General features: G+C 40.3%; 1 protein-coding gene across 1 annotated transcript; it reads left to right on the top strand.

The window, feature by feature from the left end:
- The first annotated feature begins 4,111 nt into the window (after positions 1 to 4,111).
- Positions 4,112 to 8,554, top strand: Spin4 (spindlin family member 4). The gene has a single exon (XM_021630022.2). It carries the CDS (start codon positions 4,752 to 4,754, stop codon positions 5,499 to 5,501), a length of 750 nt encoding a protein of 249 aa, XP_021485697.1. The 5' UTR covers positions 4,112 to 4,751; the 3' UTR covers positions 5,502 to 8,554.
- The last annotated feature ends 9,492 nt before the right edge of the window (positions 8,555 to 18,046 follow it).

Here is an 18,046-nt window from a genome sequence, read left to right as displayed (position 1 = left end):
CTAACAGAGACAACTAATCCAGACACATGGGGGCTTACAGAGACTGAGACAGCAGCTAAGAAGCATGCATGGTCTGGACCTAGGGCCCCTGCACACATGTGGCCAATGGGTGGTTTGGTCTTCAATCGGGCACCTGGCCCGTGGAGGGGAGTATTTCTAGCATGGACTCTATTGCCTGCTTTTGGATCCCTTTCCCCTGCCAGCACTGTCTACCCTGACCTCAGGGGATGATGTGAGTTGATGTGCAGGGGAGTATTGATATGGGGGATAGGGCTCCTCTTTTCTGGAAGGGAAGGAAGAGGGGAAGGCAGAAAGAGGGGAAGGGGGCTGAGAGGAGAGGAGAGAGGAGGCACCCTTGGGATGCAAAAGAAATAAAATTAAATTATAAAAAAGAGAATGTCCAGAGAACACGGAAAAAGTTTTCCAATGAAAATTCTTTAAAAAGTAAAACAAAATGAGACAAGTTCATAGCACTGAGTGCCTACATTAAAAAAAAAAAACTGGAAAAAATTTGTATTAATAAGTTAATTACATACTTGAAAGCTTAAGTAAAACAAGATGAAATCATACCTCCCCCCCAATCTTTACCAATTAAACATTTGAGAGGTTTTATTAGTCAGGGTTCCCTAAATGAACAGAACTTGGGGCTGGAGAGATGGTTCAGTAGTTAAGAACACTGGGTGCTCTTTCAGAGGACCAGCACCCACATGCAGCTCACAACTGTCTGTAACTCCAAACCTGGGGATCCAACAAAACTCCAATGCACATGAAACAAAAACAAATAAGTGACTTTAAAGGAACAGAACTTACAGAATGATAATATATTAAAACTGGAAAAATGAAAAATAAAATTCCAGGTAAATTGATGGAGTTAGAAACAGTCATCATAAGTGAAGTATCCCAGACCCCAAAATACAAATACTGCACGTTTTCTCTTTTGAATGGATGTTAGCCATTAAGCTTTAGATATGCATTTCATTTAAAATAGGCATAGCGTTTACGTTGCAAGTAAGGAACAAAGGGGGAGGAGGAGATCTTCCAAGGAAGGGAGAATTGATTAGAGTGTTTAAAGATATAAAGGGGAAACTAGAATGAGGGGATTAAATGGGCAGAAAGATGGGAGAGCAGAGTGAAGGAGGGAATATGACGAGGGATAGCTAGGAAGATAGAAGCTTTCTAAACTATGCACATATATGAAAGGAATTTAAATGGAGTCACTATATTATGGCAGATAAAATGCCTCAAAAAAAAAAAAAAAAAAAAAAAAAAAAACATGTTACACCACCAAGTAAAACCTCCAGTACCAGCAGTGAATTACATCTTGTTGAATCATGGGCCAAAGGGGTCCCATATAACTCCCTAAAACATGACAGGCTAATGCTAAGGCTATTGATTATTCTCCATAACCTTATGGTAAGGCCCTATTGCTGAGGGAAACATTTATGTTATTGAACATAAAAAAAAAAAACTGAATTGGTGCCCAATGAGAAGCTTCACCCTTACTGACTAACATTCATGGTGCTGGAAGATACTTTGCCTGTTATTAGAGAAGAAAAGTAATCAATAATACCACCTAGCTACAAACCCTGAGACCTACAACAGTGACTTTCTTTCCAGTCAGTCTGGTGTAGTAGCAGGACAACTATTACAGAAGTAACCAATCACCTTTTGATTGGATTCATGCCCACTCCAGGAGATGAAACCCATGACTGATCCTGTCAAATTGGCCAAGAAACCAAGACTAGATATGCCATGGACCCTAGGGTAAAACCAGTATTATTCTTCTCCTGTAGAAATATAGCAGTGCACCAATAGATGAGTACAGCTTAACCCTCATCAAAGAAGCTTTTTCTTGCAGTAGATGATCATTAACACAGAGACCCACAGCTGAACAGTGTGCAGAAAGTGGGAGACTGTAGAGCACTAAATCCTAAGTGGGATGTCTTTATCAAGTTCCTCCCCTTCTGGCTATGAGGAAAAGGGGTTGGAAATGCTGTACCAGCCAGAGGTGGTGATGACTTCATGGAAATTGCGTATTCAAGGCACAGCAGGACTGATAGCCACAAATATGAACTCACAGAACTGTGATAGCACATACAAGACTTGCTCACATTCAGACCTGATGAAATCTCAGCCCTTAGGAGAGGTAGACATTAAATCCCACCCTTAACCAAGAAGCTTTCTGCAATTAGTATCTTCTGGGAAAGGGAAGATCAATTTTCTCCATCAGAGTGTCCCTGCATATATAAACCCATACTTCAGGGCAGGCCAACATAAAATAGACTTTGTGGTTTTTTTTTTTTTTTGTGTGTGTGTGTGTGTGTGCTTTTTTTGTTTTTTGTCTTACTGGTTTTTGTTTGTTTGTTTGTTTGTTTTGAATTTTTAGAGAGAGAGAGCATAATGTTGGGAAAGTAGGGATTTAGGGAGGATCTGGGAGGGAATGGCTGAAGGAAAATATGATCAAAATATACTATACAGAAAAATTAATGGAACCACCTGTTGGGAGCCATTTTACAGAGGCTCTCTGTCAGCGTAGCTTTGCCTGCTTGCTCTTTGGTCTAGTTTAAAGGTTATGTGGTTTGCTGAAATTAAGATAAACAAAATGTTCTGCCTGGTTTGCATTTAAGGTCTGCTGACTTCAAGAGGAGGTGCATCAAAGCATCAGAGCTAACAGTTTGCTTTCAAAGTGTGCTGACTTTAGGAGGGAGTGCATCAAAACCTCAAAGCTAAAAGTTGACTGTTCCTTTAACTGAATCTATCTCATTTCTCTGTCTTTTTTTTTTCTTAATCCTCACTAGGCTGGCTCTGGCAACCACCACTCCAACTTTCGGGTTTCGGGGAGAAACAAGAAAATAAAGAAGAGCTCAATCAATCTATATATGAAAAAAGAAAAGTTTTATTCTTTACTTTCCTGCCTTATGTCATTTAGGATAAATGATGAGCCACTGAAAGAATGCTAAAAAGAAACTGTGTATTAAAGTCCTTAGGGAGGAACATACATTTGAACTTTGTACATGGCTGATTAACTAGGTATGATGGAGGGCTTTAGCTGTTGCAGTTCCAGAGTTGCATTCTTAAACTATCTTAACCCTCCCCCCATCCAAAATGGTCACGTATTGTTCACCTCCGTGTGTGACATAACATTCCTCTGGCTATTAGGTAAGTTCTTTTGGAATGTGTGCACAGATCCCCTGCTTTCACTGACCCAAAGGCTAAGAATGCCCTCAGATAGTATCTGAAACCTACAGCAGAGGTTTTTCCAGTTTGCCTTCTAAGCTTGTGGTCCTGGGTCTTGGTCACTCATAGTTGACTCCAAAACAAACTGTATTTTATTTATTTTGAGATGAGAGCTCTGTTCTATATTCACATAAGGAACCACTAAAAATTGTGTTTCCACAATGCCTTTAATCCCAGCACAGGGAAGGCAGAGACAGGCAAATCTCTGAGTTCAAGGCCAGCCTGGTATGTAGAGCAAGTTCCAAGACAGCCAGAGTTACATAGAGAAACCTTGTCTCAAACAACAAAAACAAATTTTGTTTCCAAAGTACTTAATAACTACAGAAAATACTCATGACATAAATGACAACGTGAGATATAAATGAATAGAATACGCTCTCAGATGTGTAAGGTTATAGAACAGATAATATTAATAAGAGAAAAATCAGCTTAACAAACATTTTGGTGTTTGCCTAGTTTATACGACTAAAGTTAGTTTTATTTTTTTATTTCACTGAGTTTTAGAAAAGCAAATACCAGCATATTTCCCTCACATTTAGAAAAACATATTAAAAAATCATTCTGACGAATGATCAGTAGAAAATATAAAGGAGAGTTGAAGTTAACATACTGGATTGTGCAAGGCCTTTTCCCACTCCAGTTTCAAATCCCTAAAAACGAACGAACTTGTAGATTTGTTTATACAATTTCTCCCACACCACGTATTTTTTTTCTTTCTTTCTTTCTTGTTCTTTCTCTTTTTTTCTTTTTCGCTTGTGAGGAATTCCTGGAAGATAGAAAGCAGATGGAGCCTCAGTGAAGTATGCAGTTGGGCAGCAGACAGCCGGCAGGGGAGAGGGGAGCTGTACTGTCTGGCTCTGGTGGGAGTGAAACTGGGCCGAGGGGTGGGGGCGGCGCAAGAGTAAAGCAGAGTGCCTGTGTCAGTGGAGCTGCCCCAGGAGCGGAAGGCAGGACTGAAGCGGGAGGGGTGGAAGAAAGGAGAGGGCGGGCTCAGAGGAGGAGGATTCCCTAAACAACAAAAATCCTGGTTCCGCAGATTGGCCAAGCTGACAAGCGCTGCCAAGAGCAGGCCGCGCAAACTGCTGGGGGACGTGCCACTGCCTGAGCTTTTCGTTGCTGCAACCATCCCAGTTATCTCCTGTCCACGTTAACTGCCGTCTTCTTCCCAGTTGCCGTTCTGCAACCGCAGCAGCCTTGACAACAACAGCTAAGTGGCGGGTTCTGGCTGGGACTTGGGCTTTTGGGAGTCAGGGAAAGCGCCAGGAGCGGACTGAGGGAACCCGGGGCCCGCCATCTCTTTCCAGCCAGCACGATTGCAATCTCTGCACCCTGAAGGCGGAGAAAGCACTAGTGAGAGGAACTCTCTGTCTCGGTTCCCAGTCAGCTAGTTTCTGACAAAATCTAAACGGAGAACGGACACAGTCTCCCAGATTGCGAAAAATCGGACCGTGTTGACGGTTTGTCAGCTTGTTAAGCAAAGGGCAGCTTTGCTTTGGCTACTTGAGCCTTGAGCCATGTCTCCTCCAACCGTGCCTCCTACTGGGGTAGATGGTGTGTCCGCCTACCTGATGAAGAAAAGGCACACTCACAAGAAGCAGCGGCGTAAGCCCACTTTCCTCACTCATAGGAACATCGTGGGCTGCCGCATTCAACACGGCTGGAAAGAGGGCAACGAGCCAGTAGAGCAATGGAAGGGTACTGTGCTCGAGCAGGTTTCCGTGAAGCCCAGTCTGTACATCATTAAGTACGACGGCAAGGACAGTGTGTACGGACTAGAACTGCACAGAGACAAGAGAGTTTTAGCGCTGGAAATCCTTCCTGAGAGAGTTCCTTCTTCTCGCATCGATTCTCGCCTGGCAGATTCCCTGGTTGGGAAGGCGGTGGGCCATGTTTTCGAAGGTGAGCACGGTAAGAAAGATGAGTGGAAGGGTATGGTGTTGGCCCGAGCCCCCATCATGGACACTTGGTTCTACATCACCTATGAGAAGGATCCGGTCCTCTACATGTACACCCTGCTCGACGACTACAAAGATGGTGACCTGCTTATCATTCCAGATAACAATTACTACTTCCCAACCACCGAGCAGGAGCCTGGGGAAGTGCTCGACAGCCTTGTGGGCAAGCAGGTGGAACACGCCAAAGAAGACGGGTCCAAGAGAACTGGAATCTTTATCCATCAGGTGGCAGCCAAGCCATCTGTCTACTTCATTAAGTTTGATGACGATATTCACATTTATGTCTATGGTTTGGTGAAAACCCCGTAAGTTTACAGTACTCTTTGCGAAACTTGTGGAACTAGTAGAGGTAAAATACTTTATGTTCTCAAAATGAATGTGTTTTGAGAGCAATTTTGAGGTCAAATTTCAGGACAGTGGATAAATCTTACCGTGCCTCCATATTGACTATTTCCCAGTTTTGGCTCAAGTCTATGTTGGTACTTTTTGCTGTTGACTTATTTTGTAGTTGAAAATTGAAATTTAGATTGGTTGTTAAGGGGAAAAAAAGTGTTTGAATCCACTGAAGCAATTCAAAAGTAGATAAAGTGCGTTTGTCTTTTGCTCCCTTCCCCCTCTTTTTATTATTATTTTTTTATTTTTCCAAGTAATTAGTTTAAGTACTTGGCATTTATCTTAGGATGTTTTCCTCCACTCTCAAACAGCAAGTTCGATGTAGCGTTTATAAAATTGATCAGCCAGCCAGATTATGTACTTTGTGATCAATAGCGCAGTCAGTCTCTGTCCTTCGATCTCACACTTCCTCTCACAACAGTGTACACATACAGATGTGCCAAAAGTATCCATTCTGTTATTATTGGTGGTCACTGATTCCACCTCTTTACTCATTATGCTGTTTTATTGTATTAAGGTGCTCTTATTTCTGTAGAAGTGTTACGTAGGTATATATTTAGTTTTAAGAAATCTTGAAAGGTTGCCATCCACTGGTCTTTAATGTTTAAAATACTGACAGGTAAAAAGTTCCATGGTTTTCTCGATTCTTTGATGTTTACCTGACTCAATGAGATTTATTTTTCTACTTGGAATATTTCTCTTTTGTGATTTACTTATTCCTATCCTTTGTTCTTTTATCTATTCAATTGACATTTTACACATAAAGTTGTAGGAATGTGTACAATGAAAGTGCATTTAATATTTTATATTTCATATGCTAATGAATTTTGCATTATGTTATTACTCTTCACTTTATTGATAATATTGTTCATGTAAAATTTATTTTTAATTTTATAATTCTAAAATGTCTATGTCTTTTATAAATTTTTGGCTTCATGTCTTTTTCAGACAGATGTCTCTTACCTAAGCCATACCAATATTCATTTTTTTTTCTTATACTCTTTATTATATTCGCTTTTTTTTTTTACCAATCTGAGATTCATTTTTTTTTTTGCTCTGGTAATTCATACAGCTTCAACTCCAGATATTTTGCATTACAAATTCAATTGTTAAAATTACTTTTTTTTTTAAAGAAAAGATCACTCTTTTTCAAATTTCTGAGTGAAAATTAACTATAAACATAGTTTCAAAAACTGGAATAACAAATTCCCTTTCAATAGATTTTTTCTTTCTTGTTATAATTTATTCTCTATATTCATCCTTTCATAGGAAAACCCAATGCATTTTATTGATATTTTGAGAATGGTCTGATACCTACTAGAATTGCATCAATTTTTTGTACTCTTATATACAAGAAAAAAATTAATAGTGATATTCTTAACACAAGAATTTTGTACATCATTTAAATATTTTTATATTTTTTTCATAACATTCTTCTTATAGGTCATTCATATAAAATGGAATTTATTTTTGCAGTTATCTAATTTTGTAATAAGTTGAATATTTTTCTTCCTTATATGTAACTTTTTATTTTTATCAATAAAGGAAATCTACAGATTTTATATTTATCTTATCCAAAGAGTTTATTTAATCCTATAGGTTATATGGGATTTTAATTAGAAACTTTTGGATTTTTCTTGATATATACAATCATTTTGTATGTAAATACAGATAATTTTATTTCTTCTAATGCTTATATGTATTAGTATTACATTAGCTGGATTCTCCAGAGCAGTGTTATGTAATGATGATGGCAGACATGCCTATCCTATTTCTAATTTTTATGAAAATGACCTTATTTTTTCCTGTTTGACTTTGTTGTTAATTCTTGGTAAGTAGTTATTCATAAGTTCAGAAATTTCTTTTTTTCTTTTTTCTTTTAATTTTTATCAATTACACTTTATTCACTTTGTATCCCCCTAAAAACCCCTCCCTCTTCCCCTCCTAATCCCACCTTCCCTCCCACTTCTCCACACATCTTCTGGTTTTGTTTATATATAATTTCTATTAGAAATTATTGTAATCATGTCTTTTCCCTTTAATTTGTTGATAATGATTTATAAGAAAGCTACATATTAAACCAAACCTATATTTCTGGAGTACTGTTTGCTTATGATAAAATAGTCATATATTATTTTTGCTGTATTTTATTTACCAATAATGAATTTAGAATAGGATTTGTATTCCAAAGTGAAGTTACATTTTTAGATTATTCTTTATATTTTCATTGAATCAACAGATAACAGGTTGTGTCATTTCTTTCTTTCATATACTGTCTTTATGAAGTTTTGTTATTACAGTTCTACTAGCTTAAAAAATGACTTAGTGAAATAGCATTAGAAATATTCTTTAAAAGTTAGCTGGGACTAAGCTGTAGAACATTTGAACCCTGGAGCCACACATGATTATGGATCTTTAGTTTCCTGATATTTTTCCAGTGGCAATTGGCTTTTCAGACTTTTTGTTAATATAGAATATATATGTTTTCTGTCATTTACAGAATATATATTCTCTGCCAATTATATATAAAGTTGAAAGTTGTTTGTATTATAAAGTTTGATGATTGTATTTTTCATGTGCTTTATGTACTTGTGTATTTACTGTGAACTAGATTTTCCCAGTTCAGAAAATGTAATAAATTCATCAGCATATTTGTATAATATATTTGTAGAATACAAAGATAAAATTATCTTTGTTTTCTTTTATTTTCTAGAAAAATAAGACAAAATATAGGAAATTCTGAAAATGTGAAAAACATTTGTTTACCTCCACTCCAAATTAGCAAATATCAATACTTTGTTATGTTTGCTTTAAATACAGATTTATATTGCAATTAATCAGTGTTAAAGGTTAATAAATTCATTTTCTACTACCACACCACCTCTTCTGCAGAGGAAAACACTGTCATGTATTTGGTGCTCATGTTTTATATATTTACTAAAAATAAATTATACACAAATAAAACTATAACCTACAATAATAGTGACTTTTGTGTTTTCTAATGATGTCATAAATGGCCAACTTTATTTATTTATATTTTTATAATTTTTTACATTCTTCTTTTATACATTACATCCCAAATGCAGTTTCTCCTCCCTCCTAGTCCTCCTATTCTCTTCTCTCACCTCCCCTCTCCCCCATCCACCCCTCCTCCATTTTCCTTCAGAAAAGGGCAGGCCTCCTATGGAAATCAACCAAACACAGCATAGGCATAATGAATTAACAATAAGACTAGTCACTTCTCTTTATATTAAGGTTGGAGGAGGAAACCCAGTAGGAGGAAAAGGGTCCCAAAAGCAGGGAGAAGACGCAGAAACATCCCCCACTCCCACTGTTAGGGGTCTCACAAGAACATCTAGCTATACAACCATAATGTATATTCAGAGGACCTAGATCAGACCCACGCAGGCTCCCTGATTGTCTCTTCAGTCTCTGTATGCCCCTATGAGCCCTACTTAGCTGATTCTGTGGGGGAATGGCCAACTTTAATCCAGGTGGAACTTTTATGGTTTCATTATGGGGAACCTTTTAAATGCTAATTGTTATTAACATTTATTGTTCCTAACACAGGAGTTAGCTTGACCATAGTCATAGGGATTGAATGAATAAGACAAAAATCTCACTTTTTAACAGAACTTATATTATGTCTCTGAGAAGTCATGTACATACCAACCTTCTCAGATTTCTAGGCCAGACATAGGCTTTACACATTTCTAGTAAGATATTCGGATATTTTATATTTTATAGCTAGAAAGAGCATAACCTTAATTCTGGCTGTCATTTCCAAGTTTGGGAGTTTGCTAGTTTAGGAAACCAGCAGGGGGCAAAAGAAAAATCTTCCTGTTTTAGACAATGTCAAATCTCTCTAGGCCTTAAGTCATAAACCATGAACTGAATCATTATATGACATTAGACCATAGATTAAATGAAAAGTCTGTTCTTGGCCTGTAAGGCTTGGGGATAATTATTAAACTGTGTAGACAAATGTTCTCTTAGAGCATATATCATGAGAGAAGGGAGAGAGCTAGCAACTGTCCTCTTTGCTCCTAAACCTTAGGGCTTATGTTGTCATATAGCTGTTTGAGCATATAACAAGAAGTGTCATTTATAGCTGGGTTTAAGTCTAATTAAAACTCTGGTTTCGTTAAGTGTCAACTAATCCAGGCCCATAGGGGCTTACGAAGACAAGAGCATCAACCAGAGAGCATGCATGGACTGGGCTTAGTCCCACAACACACATCTAATTGATGGGCAGCTTGGTCCCCATGTGGGTCCCCTAGCAACAAGGAGAGTGGGGATAGTATCTGACATGGACTCCATTACCTGTTTTTGGATCACTTTTCCCTAGAGGGGCTGCCTTTCCTGGCCTAAATAGAAGAGGATGTACTAAGTCCTGATGCAACATAATGGACTGGGGTGGGTTTGTAAGGGGAGCCCTCCTTTTCTGAGAAGGAAAGGGGGAGGAAGGGCGCAGGGGAAAAGGGGAAAGGGAAGGGAGGGTGGAACTGGGAGGAGAAGAGGGAGGGGGATGTGATCAGGAAGTAAAATGGATAAATTTATTTTTTTTAATTCTAGTTTAGCAGTTGAGAATACAATAGTGACTTCTTCAGAAGAATATAGAACAAATAACTCAGTGGAGAATACTATATTCAACTACTCCTTTGCCCTATGACTTTTCTAGCTTTTGGACTAGCAGCATTTCAAAGTTTCCATAATAAAGTGCATCACACCTAATTGCTTGAGTCAGAAGGAGGATCACTCTACTAGGAAGCAGATATATCTAACCAACTTTCTATTTTCTTTGAGATATTCCTGCTGAAGGAAACTAATTTTCTCCTACCTATATAGATTTGGATCCTACATATTTACATTGTGATACTGTCGTTCTTTCATTCTGAGTTTCAGTCAGAGAGAAACTTTTCAATGTTCTAACACTTTTATAAGAAAGTAATGGGCAGAAATAAAGTCTTTGACCCCTAGTACATAAAACTTACATCATGGTAAATGAACTCAGATTCTTATTCCTCCTAGCACATTTTCTGGATTGAGTATTTTAATGTACTACTGTCATTTATGTCATACATCAGGGTATGAAGATTGCTTTGAAGAAAAAGCAAAACAACAGGAATTAAACAGAGACAAGTTTGGATCCTGGAGTATGTTAGTCTGTATAGATAGAGAAAATCAAAGAATAGATGTCATTTAAACAGACCTTTAAATACAGTGAGGAAACAACTTGTGTTGCTGATACATTCAGATTGAATATGTACAGTTAAAGCTTTTAGGATTGTGCAGCAAAGTTAGAGGGCAGGATCACAAATCCCACCACACAATTGGTTCCATGTGGGAGGTTCATTAAGGGAAGGGGGAAGGGTCACAGAGACTGTCTCTGGGTAGGACAAGAAAGGAAGAAGGTGGTGCAAGTTCTCTTATAAGGTGACCCCGAGCATGCACAGGTGGTTTCAGGTGGTCCGTGGGTGGTCTGTACATGGCCTCACAGATGCCTGATGTCCAGTTTTTCAGCTCCCTTGGGGATGGCTGTAGAGATGCCTGCTCACAGATCCCAACATTCCTCCCTTTTTGTTTTATTAAAAAGTGAGGAGGCAGGAAGGGGTTGATAGTTGGGAAAGCATAGGTGTGACCTTTGCTCTTCAAGCTACTTCCTGCTGATTAGGGGCATTGTCATTCTCAGGGAATAGCTGATCCCCACCATCAGGGTTGACTGGAAGGTCATTGTCATCTGGTTCTGTGGGCAGAGGTTGACAATCCTGTAAGAGTAACTGATTAATGGTTTGGTTAGAGAAATTTTGCAATTGTTGTTAGAGGAATGTAGAGAAGTTAATAAAGCAGGACACAAAAAGCAAAAGCAGAAAGACGAGCAGAAGTGTGAGGAAAGGGAGAATCCATTTCCATATGGGGTTCTCAAAGGCCCAAGAGCTAGAGGCCTTGAGCTGTTCCATTCGCTTTTGTAGATTTGTCTGGAGTTGTTGGATTTTGTCTTTTGCTATACCTGACATAAAAACAGCATTCTTCCTGGAGGAAGATGCAAAGGCCACCTTCTTTAGCCATGAGGAGATCCAATCAGCATCGGTTTTGAAGTACTACTGCTACCAGCGAGTCTATCTGTCCTTGGAGAGTTAGTATTGTCTAAGCCACTTGCTGGAGGTCCTGGATGAACTGGGAAGAAAGCTGATAATACAAAGTTAGTGAAGTGGTTAATCCTGCTGTTCTGGGCCTGACAGCTGCCATGATTCCTGCAATAGCCAGAAGAGGCAGGATTTGAATTGCCCTCTTCTCCTGCTGGGCAGCTATTGAGTCCATGACTAGGATTGATAGAGGCTCCTTTTCATTTATTACCCCCAGCTCGGGAAAGAAGAGCACGAGCATGCAAACTCCTGACCAAACAACAGGCAGATGATGGTAGACCTGAGTACCACAAAAAAATTGAGGTATTATTATCAGTACGGCATTGGGGTTGAGATGAGGTATCAAGGATTATAGTTTTATTACAGTCTAAGGAACTTAGCATTCCTACAGAATGTGTCATGGATTCCTTGAAACAGCTTGCCATGCCAAAGAAGGTAATATGAATAAGGTAGAGGGTTGTGGCAACATCAGAGTCAGGGCAGTTAGTGAATGGTGAAGTACAGTTACTTGATAGAGTCACCAGAGAAGCTGTCAGCGGTAGTTCTGAGTTAGTCCCAGGTGGGACACACAGCCAGCAAGCTTTAAAATGGCCTAGTTGGTTCACATTAAGGAGCTTGTAGGCCAAAGTCAGAGTCTGAAGTAGGAGATGAAATAACAGGTTTGTATTATTTAAGAGGAGGGATGTCAGAGAGATGATGACCTTAGAGGAGTGTTTAATTACCTTCTCTACTTCTCACATCCCCAGGGATTGGGTAATATACCCGGTGGGATCCTGTAGCTAAATGACCACAGGGGAATGGTGCCTGGGGACAGAGGGGCTTTGGACATCCCAGACTTGGGGGTTCCCTTGAGAGGCTGGTAAAGGAAGCAAAACATCACAACTGGTAGGTAGGGTAGCTAGGAGAAGGAGGAGAGAGGACACTGGTGAGCTTGGGGTCAGGTGAATGGGTGGACTAAAGCAGATAGAAGCTCTCACTTTGGCTAAAAAGTTCCTTCCCAATAAGGGTACTGGACAGGTAGGCATCACTGAAAAAGAATGAGTCAAGGGAACACCCCTGAAAATACAATTGAGTGATGGAGTCCAGCAAAGCTGGCAAGGCTGGCAAGGCTGTCCCTCTACCCTGACAATAGAGGACCTAGAAGGAGAGGTTGGTCCCCAATACTCCATCAGGACTGAGTGGCTCCAGTGTCCAAAAGGAAGGAGATGGTCACCCAGATAACATGATAATTACCCGTGGCTCCCTGCTAGTGATGGCAGTGGTCGGATCAAGGGAACCCAGGCACCTTCAGTCATCCATAGCCAGGCCTAGGATATCGGCCGGACTGTGATCTAGGAGTGATGCCCTCATATGATGGGAGAAACAGTGGCAGTCAATACCCCAATTTCCCTCGTGGTGGCATTTTAGATATAGGCAAGGTGGCTTGAGGAGGTTAGGACAAAACATGGCCCAGTGATCTTCTTGGCCACATTTGAAACAGGGACCCCATGATCTTCATGTCTTATGAGGCAAGGGAGCCTGGGTAGTTGCTGAGGCCAATCAGATGGCCTTGGCCAGCATTTGGCATTTTTGCTTGTGGGCTTTCTCATTTCTCCCATGGTACACCTTAAAGGCCAGCGCTAAGACTTCTGCCTCAGGAGTCAAAGGTCCTCTCTCCAAGCATGTAAGCTTAGCTCTGATGTCAGGGTAACTCTGGGAGAAAAAAAATAGGTCATCAGGAGTTGCCTACCCTCTGTACTTTTGGGGTCTAGATTAGTATGTTGTAAGAGGGCCTTTGTAAGGCACTTTAGGAATTGACACGGGTTTTCATTCTTGTCCTAAATGACCTCCTGGAGCTTCTCATAATTAACTGGCTTGAGGGCAGCCTTGCAGAGACCAGCCAGGAGGCAGGTCATGAACTTATTTCTAGCTAAAATGCCTTCCAGGGTATTATAATTCCATTGTGGATCTTGGTCAGGCTCTGCCTCAGCCTCAACCAGGTATGCTGTGTTTGTTTGGTTATCCTCATCTGCATGCGTTCTAGCCTGCTCCCAAACTCGCCTGTGCTCCTCAGGTAATAGGTTGTTGGTAAGAATCATATACGTGTGTGTGTGTGTGTGTATGTGTGTACACATTAATGTGTGTGCATATATGTGTATATATGTATACACATATATACATATATATGTATATATATGTGTGTATATATATGAATATACATATACATATATATATATACACACATACACACACACAGGAAGGTATGACTATATGTTTGAGTGAGATATTGAAATTCTTTAATGAAAGTAGGATTAAAGATATAGGATCCTAGTCTCTTTTCTACTTGAGAAAGTTCAGTTAATGAGAAGGGAACATGCACCCTAACTAAGCCATCCACACCAGCTACCTCCTGCAAGGGAAGAATTGAGGCTGGTTTATGCTGAGTAAAAGAAGAAGGGGGTTTTGCTATAGAGTGAGAGGGGGTAGCAGGGGAGCTAATAGCTGTTGTCGGGGTGAAAGTCGGTGCCAAAGTGGGACGGCTAGAATGGCCTATTTCTGGGGAGGGGCCTGGAGTGATGGGTGAAGATGGTGGAGACCACAAAGAGGAAGAGGAGGAAGCAGAAGAGGAGGGAGAAGCCGGAGGTTGAGAACGACGAGGCGGAGGTTCATCTGCAGAGTCAAAGGTAGAGAATTCTTGAGGTTGAGACTTTATAGCTAGAAGAAATTGCGTAGGAGAACAGGAAGAACAGAGAGAAGGTTTAGAGTGGAGAAGAGAAAAAGCTTGAACATAAGATACCTCCTTCCATTTACCAGTTCGCTGACAGTAATTAAAAAGATTCCATAAAATATTGGGATTTAATGTGCTGTTGATTGGCCAATTTGAACCATTAGCTAAGGAATATGTAGGCCAAGTTTCATTACAGAGAGGTATGATCTTAGAGGCCTTTAACTCAAGCTCCATGTGTAGGGTTTTAAAATTCTCCAGAAGACATCCCAGTGGGGATGCTGGAGGAATGGACGAATGGGCAGTTCCCATCGGAAAGGTAGGAGTCAGTGACCTATGAGAGGTGTCCTAAAGGCAAGGTTTGACTCAGTAGAGTATGGTCCTACCTGATCCAACAGCTAGTCAGCGTTGGCCAGAGACCAAGGGCACAGCTACCCAAAGGAGACATGGTTTACCTAGGGCTAGGATTTTAGTAGAGGAGTGTATGTGTGTGGGGGAGGGGGGAGGGGGGCAAAACCATGCCAGTAGAAGGGGAAAAAAAATTTCTCCCAAGGGAAAGAGGAAGCCCTAAATGGAGGTCAGCAAAAAGTGTCAACTGTGTCCAGTGAAGACCATGGTTGGGGGTTACTCCATCTCAAAAGGTACCAGGAAGTTGCCAGATACTCAACAACGGTCAATCTTGCCCTACCAAGAGAGACATTTATGCTGACCGATGAGGGGAACACACCAATTCAGCCAGTGTTGCATGTAGGAGGTAAAGATCAGGTTGCCGGAAAGTGGGTTGCAGGAGGATTTGAAATGAAATAGGTCTCCAGCAGCTCCAGTGGGGTGCTGGTGCCGAAAGCAACCACCACGCAGCCTGGCTGCTGAAAGCGCCTATTTTGGCCAAAGCACCAATGTTAGGATTGTGCCTTAAGTTACATGGCGGGTTCACAAATCACACCAAGCGACTGGTTCCATGTGGGAGGTTTTATTAAGGCAAGGGTGAGGGGGTCACAACAACCGTCTCTGGGGAGGGAAGGAGAGAGAGAGAGAGGGGGGGGGGGAGGGAGGGAGGGAGGAGGTAGTGTGAGTTCTCTTATAAGGTGACCCAGAGCATGCACAGTTGGTTTCGGGTGGTCTGTGGTGGGTGGTCTGTAGGTGGCTTCACAAATGCCTGATGTCTGGTTTGTCGGGTCCCTTGGGGCTGGCAATAGAGATGCCTGCTTACGGATCCCAACAAAAGGTTTCTTGTTACAGCCAAATATGACCAGACTGAATATGAAAAGAAATTTGGGGGGAGATAGTACAGATACTAAACAAAAAAAAACAAAAAACAAGCCAAGCAAATCATAAATTCCCATATAATCAGACCTCATCTACTTGGAGTCTGATCTAGTAGTAACTTGTGAGGTCTTATACAAACATTTAGGGAGTATAGTCTAGTGTGGAACATTTGACTGTAAATATTTAGAGCTTAACTCTTAATAACCTATGATGTCTCGCTCCAAATGACACATCTTAGGAAGTATAAATGATGTTATAATATTTACTACTTAGCACAATAGTGATGTGCCTGTATTTTTAGCTTAATGATTAAAAAGATATTTGCTTTTGAATCTTTAAATTGTTATTTTATTTCATATGGGTGTTTTGCCTGCGTGTGTGCCAGTGTATCATCTACAGGCCTAGTGCCAGACAGAAACCAGGAGAGGGTGTTGGGTCTTCTGGAACTGGAGTTGCTAAAGGTTGGGAGTCATCATGCGATGTTGGAAATGAAACCCAGGTCCTCTGGAAGAGCAGCCAATATTCTTAACTGTTTAGCTATCTCTATTTATTTATTTATTTATTTATTTATTTATTTATTTATTTTTTATTCTTTGAGAATTTAATACATCTATTTATCCACATACCTCACACAGAGGCTTTGGTGGTTAAGATAAAGTCATTTTTCTTAGCTGTTATGAATGGACTCTCTCTGAGAATTCACTTACCAAGTTTCTGTTTCTTCTACATAAAGAACATCTTTTATAAAGTATTTTATATCCACTCTGGTCTGGTCAGTTCTTTTATCCTTTCACCTTTGGTGCATCATTCTCAGCACGTCTGGTGGCATGGAACTGTACCCAGCAGCAGCAGCTTGTCCAAGAAGAAATGTACACATAATGTGAGGAGCCCCTTTTCCCTTGCCAATGCTAGCCTTTTTTTTTTCAAGCTGATGCTTGTGATAGCAAACCAACTGTCCACAGACAACTAAAATTGTCTGGTTAGGATAGCTCTCTACTAATCCACCTGTGTAGGACTATGGCCTGTATGCTCCTCAGTATACAAACTAAGGTGTTCTTTCCACCCCCTGTGAAGTACTTACTTTCTGTTTCCACCTGATCGACTCTGACCAAGACTATACATTCATACAAGCTGGATGCAGAAGAAAAAGCAGGACTCCCTGCTATTGTCTCCCAGGGTAAGGGTCTATTATTCGTCCCTGTAGCATGGTTGGTAGCACCAGCCTGTCTGAGGTGAATGTACATATACTGTAAGAACTCCATCTGTCCTACTCTCCCCCTTTCCTACCCTGGAAAACTACTCTTCAGAGTGGAAAGGCACACAAAATGTGAATGGCAGCAATTCCATATGTTCTCTCCCTGCTAATACCTATGGTTTTTTTTATTTTGTTTTGTTTTGTTTTGATGATGAGTACTTCCTCCTTACATTAGATTTAGTTTGTAAAGTTCCCCCTTGGCAGTGGGTCTGATTTGACCAACTGGATGGGTTTGTCTCCACAGAGAAATCTGTGTTTATCTCTACAGGTTGAGAACATCTTTTTGCTCAGAAAGGCCCAGATTATGGTACTCCTGACAACAGGGGAGCTCTGTTGCCCCAAGGGACACATTTGGTATAATAGGTCTCTTGTTCTCTATCCCTTCGGCTGTCTACTGGGAGGCATTTTCAAAAATTCAACAAAGTTTGGTCTTCAGATTCTCAAAAAGAATAGTAATATATATTTCCCTTAGTAACAAAATTTGACATTTGTACCTATTCCAGTCAGGAATGCTGGAAGAATCGTAGCTACACTCTGTGATTAGACTGTAGACAATAATTTGGAAACACACTCAGAGATTCCTTACATCTAAGTTTTAATGACCTCTTCATAGAACTCTCAGCTATGAAAATTATGTCACACGTGCCTTAACAGATTAGCTCAAATTCTTTAACTCAGTCGCAGCTGACCATTCCTCTGTGCTCACACAAGCTATTGCTCAATTCTGTATTCTCTACCACCAGCTTCTGGATTCTCCATTCTTCTACTTAACAACTTGGTTCCATCTCCTCCTCTTTGACCTCCTTTTCTTATTGCTCTTCTTTTTAGCCTGAAGAACTTTTCTAAATTGTTACTATTTATTACTCAGTTACACTTTTTTCCTTTACACATTTACTATGGACCTTCATATGGGGAATTTAGAAAACTATTAGAGACTATTCCCCTTTTCCTATGAAAGCACCAACTTCTTTCCTAAAGTGACCAATGGGGATTATGGCACCACAGGAGTACATGGGCTCCTTCTCCTGTCCCAAATAAAATCCAAATGAAAGTCATTTAGCCATGATCCATGAACCTTCATTATAGAACT

The sequence above is a fragment of the Meriones unguiculatus genome, chromosome X, assembly GCF_030254825.1.
Source record: "Meriones unguiculatus strain TT.TT164.6M chromosome X, Bangor_MerUng_6.1, whole genome shotgun sequence".
NCBI lineage: Eukaryota > Metazoa > Chordata > Mammalia > Rodentia > Muridae > Meriones > Meriones unguiculatus.
The sequence above is the reverse complement of the archived record's forward strand: the minus strand, read 5'-3'. Positions and strand labels throughout refer to the sequence as shown.

What these genes read in the sequence shown, in the direction of transcription:
- Spin4 (XM_021630022.2), top strand. Translation starts at nt 4,752, where the DNA reads ATGTCTCCTCCAACCGTGCCTCCTACTGGGGTAGATGGTGTGTCCGCC.